Genomic DNA, 6,363 nt, shown 5'->3' with positions numbered 1-6,363 from the left:
TGTAAGCTAGTTGGACAGAACATAAGTGATAGGCCCTATATTTTATTAATTTGCCTACAATTGTTATGATATGAGTAATAGCTGCATACATGCCTTATCTTTTACATGTTTCCCCTCTTCCTTTTTATTTATTTACAGTACAGTCCAAAAGTTTGGAACCACTAAGATTTTTAATGTTTTTAAAAGAAGTTTCGTCTGCTCACCAAGGCTACATTTATTTAATTAAAAATACAGTAAAAACAGTAATATTGTGAAATATTATTACAATTTAAAATAACTGTTTTCTATTTGAATATATTTCACAAAGTAATTTATTCCTGTGATGGCAAAGCTGAATTTTCAGCATCATTACTACAGTCTTCAGTGTCACATGATCCTTCAGAAATCATTCTAATATGCTGATCTGCTGCTCAAGAAACATTTAATGTGTACAATTGTACAAAATATTTGTGTACAATATTTTTTTTCAGGATTATTTGATGAATAGAAAGTTCAAAAGAACAGTGTTTATCTGAAATCTAATCTTTTGTAACATTGTCTTTACTGCCACTTTTGATTGATTTAATGCATCCTTGCTGAATAAAAGTATTAATTTCTTTCATTTCTTTTCAAAAAAATAAAAATAAAAATTCTTACTGACCCCAAACTTTTGAACGGTATAGTGTATAATGCTACAGAAGCTTTGTATTTCAGATAAATGCTGTTCTTTTGAACTTTCTATTCATCAAGGAATCCTGAAAAAAAAAAGTACACAACTGTTTTCAACATTGAAAATAATCATAAATGTTTATTGAGCAGCAAATCAGCATATTAGAATGATTTCTGAAGGATCATGTGACACTGAAGACTGGAGTAACGATGCTGAAAATTCAGCTTTGCATCACAGGAATAAATTACTTTGTCAAATATATTTAAATAGTACACAGTTATTTTAAATTGTAATAATATTTCACAATATTACTGTTTTTTACTGTATTTTTAATTAAATAAATGTAGCCTTGGTGAGCAGACGAAACTTCTTTTAAAAACATTAAAAATCTTAGTGGTTCCAAACTTTTGGACTGTACTGTACGTTATACCATAATTTAGTGTTTATTTAGAACATGTCCCGCTCCCCTCCCGCTGTCCCTACAGACGTCACCTCATCCCTTCTTCTCGTATACTTTTGAGTGAGTTGTCTTCTCCGGGCGCACACTCCGAGTCCCTCCCGACCAGGTTAATTTACCCACAGAGCGACATTGAGATTATTCTCCCGGTGCTCCCGATTAGCCAATCCAGTCAGCATACATTGTACAACATAAATTGTTACATAATAGCTTCAAAATAAATAAAAACCGAATTAAAGACAACTCTTGTGTTTTGTAGATTCTTCTTTTTTTTCTCACCAGATCTCTTGATCATTCTCCATTGATTTGGCAGTGCTGTAGATGGTGCTGTTTTATTTATTTTTATACAGTTTGCTGTTTTACATCATTATAGTTTTTATACATTACGTACAGATAAATGATAATATAATAGATATAGATACATGGTAATGAAAGCCCATTTCTAAAACATCTGTAAAGCATCTGGACATTTTACTTTTTGAGACATTTTACTTCCAATTATTCTCAATTGTTGACACATGATCAGTTAATCTTTCCAAATAAATAAGTTGTAATATTACAAGTGTGTTATAATCTTTAATTTTATTCTAAACTCCATATTTAAATGCATTGTTTTGTTTGGTCTGTTTTTAGATAGAGCCTTCATTGAAACAAATCACTATTTCACAGACAAAAAACAAGATTATCAGCATCCAATATCAATAATAGAGAGAGACTGTTTTCATTTAAAACACACACAAAAAAATATAAAATACATTTATGTGGCAGGATAATCACAAAATTATAGGCTATACAGCTTTACGTCACTTCCAGATATGGACACCCCGACATGGAGAGCTGACTAGCTTATAAGACTTCTTCCCAATGCACCTTATAAGGTAAAACAACAACAATTCGTCCACTTGGAATTATAAGGTTCTCTCTGCATTCTGAGCAGTTCTGAGATATTGAGCTTCAAAATGTTTGCATTCCATTGGACTTTTTTTTTTTTTTTTTTTTTTTAGATATAACCTTTTTGTTTTCTAAATAAAAAGTCCCCAAATGTACTCAACATTACCAAAAACATCACATAATGTAAATTGTCACAGAATAAGAATATGTGAATAACTCGATTTTGACAAAAATGTCAGATAGAACCTTATAATTCCAAGGGGACGAATTATTTATTATCATCTACATAGATGGTCTAAAGCCAGGTAAAGAATTTTGTGATTAATAATCAACTTAAACATTTAGTATAGATTTAGGAAATTATATAACACTTGTTCCCCTACATTCTTGACATTCATAAGACACATCCAGGTATTTGTAAGTCCCATTACAAGGATCAGAGAAAACCGAGTTCACTGCAGGAACAGAACAGCTCTTAGTTCCATCACACCTGATTCATGGACAGACAATGACAAGTAACATTTAAGAATATACCAAGGACAAAAAAAATTATATTATTCTTGCTCTTGTAAAATTCTGCATAAAATGAAATTATAAACATAACATTTTCTTATGTAAATCTTACCGAATGGACATTATACGGTGGGATGTTTTTTGGAAACAGTGTGTATTTGAGATTAATTGATTTTTTTTCCCGCTACCGCATATTGTGCGATCAGTTCGCCCATAGTTGACTTTAATGATCTTTATTACTCCCCAATCTGAAACATGTAAAAAAAAAAAACAACAACAACAACAACAAAAAAACCCCATCAGACTAGTGGTAAAGTTTAAGCATACTGCACTTGGTTGAAGAGGGTCCCCTCCTGATTCTGTTCACCTCTCTTCTCTTACATTGCTTTCTGTCTCTCTCATACTGTCCTATTTTGGCACAAATGACCAAAAATATAACTTAAAATTACTGAATTACTCACGACATCTGAGGAATGCAGATTCTCCTTCACAGACCTGTGCTCTTCTTCTCGCTTCTACACCTGCAGAGAGGAAACATGCGAGAGGATCAAAGTACTTGAAATAAAGTAATATTCTTCTGTACTAGAAAGTCTTTTTTATTTAATATGACTGTACATTATACAGCAACTGCAATTTTTACCATGTTGACACAGTACGAGCAGCACTGAAAATCAAAATCAAAAAGAAACAAATTAAAACACTCAACTGAACATTTGAAATCTTGCAAGAATTGGTTCTAAATCAGCACTTACCAGTGATCCAGCTTAGCTTTTGCACCAGCATGTTGAATGTGTGAACAGAAGGAAAGCTCTAGAATTCTCTTAAGGAGACACATGTGCACACGGTATTTATAACAAACACAATTCTCATCATCATCATCATCTGTTTACTGTAGATAACAAATGCAGAAAAGGGAGTTTCGAAACAAGATTCTAAAAAATAAGCTCTCCTTTTTTTCTTGCTATCTAATGATTGCATGAACTTGCTGCAATATTAAAGTCAGGTCACTTTTTTCTAGTGTTTTACACAATACAGATTGTTTCAAAGCTGCTTCACAGTGTAATAAAGAGTAAAATATCAGAATCAACTGTGGAAATTTCTTCAAATATAAGACAAATTCAAATTAAAGCAGCACTAAAAAGACAATAGTGCCATTATTCTGCTCAAGTCACTTCAGTTCAGTTCAATTCAATAACTGTCTAAAGTTCATCAATTTTGAAACAAGTTCAGTTCAGCTATAAGCAGTTCTACAGAAGGCAACAGTGTTGTTATTCATCCAGAGACATCATTAAAACAGTTGACATGACTACAGTGGTTCAACCTTAATTTTATGAAGCAATGAATGCTTTATAAATACATTTTGTGTGCAAAACCCCCCCAAAACAACTTTATTCAACAGTATCTTCTTGTGTCATTCTCATACATTGTTTACGTCCAGCACTTCCAGGTTCTACGTCGGAATGCTGACTCATTATTGGCGGCTCCTACATCAACATCACACACATGCGTCGTGCTGCTCACGTGATCAGCTTTGGCAAAAAATAATCCAGTGGCTTAGTAAATTTCACAAAAATAAAGAGCTATCCACCTGTTTCCGCGGGGCGCTACTGTAAAAGAGAACGTGGGTACAACTTCCGGTGAGGGGGCGGAAGCAGCATACCAATGGTATTTTGTGTGCTAATTAGCGAAGAGGCTAAAGTGTTTTTTGGACTATTGTTTACTTTGTAAAGTTGCAAATCTTTATGAGAGATGTCGTTACGGTGCTCAGGGACAACATCTCCGTTTACTACATTATTAGTTAATAACATCACAATACAATAAACAGTTTTCGTGCCCTTAATTACTTTTTACTTTACTGACCTTCCACAAAAGTGCTGCTGCATGACTAGAGCATCCTGATCCTGCAATACATGAACAACCCGCTGTCTGTACTTCACCTGTCACTGATGCTAGCACCAAAGCCTTATGATGTTATATTTTACTCCTAACGTATCGTGCGTGCCAGAGCCAGTCGCGTTTCCACTGTCATATATGCGATGCTAAAGGCTACTTATGTTAACCATTGCGATAATAAATACACACGTTTATGGAAAATATCAAAGACTGCTTGAGGAACGAAGACAATTCTTATGTGATTATAATCGTGTATTTATTTGGTTTAATGTTTTATCTGTCTCTTCCCTGTGCCTGTTGATTCCTGACAAATGCATTTCAAATGCAATCACACTCCGGTCAACTCGTATAACTCATAACTCCTGTTGTCTTCTCATGAGCGCCCTCTGTTGCTCTGGCTGAAAGGATCAGGATAGATAGACGGAGAGATCGCGCAAACATCCTCGGATAGCAATCATCGCATAATTTAGAGGAAAATAAATAGAAATGCTCAGAAAAGTGACATAAACATGCTATCAATATATTTCTAAATGTGTAAGCCTTTGGATTTAAAAGCCTTAGTGCAGTTGTTTTTTGCGTTCTTGTGATCGCAAATAAATGGAAGCAGGCGCAACTGAATAGGTCTGTGTTTTCTTTTTATGTCAATATAAATATCAGTTAGATTTAGCATGATTGATGTGCACTCCTGACATAAATTAATACATTACTATTACTGTAACATTTTTTTATTGTAAAACATTGTTCAAATATTGATGCTGGAATCTTAAATCTTTAAGTAAAAAACAAACGTTCGCAAGTTTGGATCGTTAAATCTTGAATGACTGTCAACTGTTGAATGAATGAGTGTCACGTCCAGCTTGTTTACTTCGAACCGGAAGACGCTCCCACGTTTGACGCAAGGCCTCATGGGGCGTAGGAAACTTGTGGATATTAACTTAATAAAATCTTTTGAAATCATTTAAGTGATATTTTGAGTGGGTCAGGTTAAAAAAAAAAAATAATCCAGCAGGTAATTTCTCTAAAATTGACATATATTATTTAACTTTATTTAATGAAAATAAATAAGTATTTAACTAACTAATTATATTTTTAATATACCCTCAATATTTCTGGTGAATTCTAATAGAAATATTTGATAATTATTTACTTGTAGCCTACTGATCTGTTTTAGAAACTAAAATTATTAAGTATTTCCTACCAATTTTCCTAAATAAAGTTCCAGCTTAATAAACGACAGTTAAATAAATTGAGTAAATTTCGCGGCTAAAGTGATCACGTGTGCAGCTCCGCAGAAAACAAAAACAATCTGCTTTCCTCAGCAACGATGTCGACCATACTCCTTGCAAATCCTGGTAAATAACGTTAGTCAGCTAATCCTACTTACGTTTGTAACACTTTATTAAAAAGTTAATAATTATTAAGCATTTCCTAACAATTGTCTTTGTATTTTACGTCATCTTAAACAAGTTTCGCGGCTTAATCGAAGCCACCTGAAGGACGGCTTTCCTCAGCAACGGCAAGGCCCGCACTCCTCGCATATCCTGGTAAGTTACGTTATGTAATTTAGCCAGCTAATACTACTTATGTTTGTAATACTTAATTCAGAAGTTAATTATTAAGGATTTCCTAACAATTGTGTTTGTATTTTGCGTCATCTTAAAAAGTTTAACAAATTTCGCGGCTCAAGCAAGAGGCACTGTCACTGAAGGACTGCTTTCCTCAGCAAGGACATGAACAGCATTACTCGAATATCCTGTAAGCAGTCATTTTATAACTATGTATATTTGCACTACTTTATTCAAAAGTTGATTTAACGTTGACCGTGTGTACGTGTACACAACAGTGTAGTTTTCTAAGTAAGTTACGTTACTGGCGCAGCCATATGTATGTTAGCTAGTAAGTTACCAGTTGTTTTTTTTTGTTTTGTTTTTTTGTTTGTTTTTTTGAGTGGATTAACGTT

General features: G+C 33.6%; 1 protein-coding gene across 1 annotated transcript; it reads right to left on the bottom strand.

Annotated features, from left to right (window-relative positions):
- Nucleotides 1-997: 997 nt before the first annotated feature.
- On the bottom strand, nucleotides 998-4,641 carry LOC125258579 (L-rhamnose-binding lectin CSL3-like). The gene is made up of 6 exons (XM_048175541.1): nucleotides 3,934-4,641; nucleotides 3,263-3,330; nucleotides 3,151-3,174; nucleotides 2,972-3,031; nucleotides 2,623-2,758; nucleotides 998-2,487 (listed from the first exon to the last, which is right to left on the bottom strand). Exons 2-6 carry the CDS (start codon nucleotides 3,291-3,293, stop codon nucleotides 2,358-2,360), a joined length of 381 nt encoding a protein of 126 aa, XP_048031498.1. The 5' UTR covers nucleotides 3,294-3,330; nucleotides 3,934-4,641; the 3' UTR covers nucleotides 998-2,357.
- Between the last annotated feature and the right edge of the window lie 1,722 nt (nucleotides 4,642-6,363).

This window comes from Megalobrama amblycephala, linkage group LG2 (genome assembly GCF_018812025.1).
Source record: "Megalobrama amblycephala isolate DHTTF-2021 linkage group LG2, ASM1881202v1, whole genome shotgun sequence".
NCBI classification, from domain to species: domain Eukaryota; kingdom Metazoa; phylum Chordata; class Actinopteri; order Cypriniformes; family Xenocyprididae; genus Megalobrama; species Megalobrama amblycephala.
The sequence above is the reverse complement of the archived record's forward strand: the minus strand, read 5'-3'. Positions and strand labels throughout refer to the sequence as shown.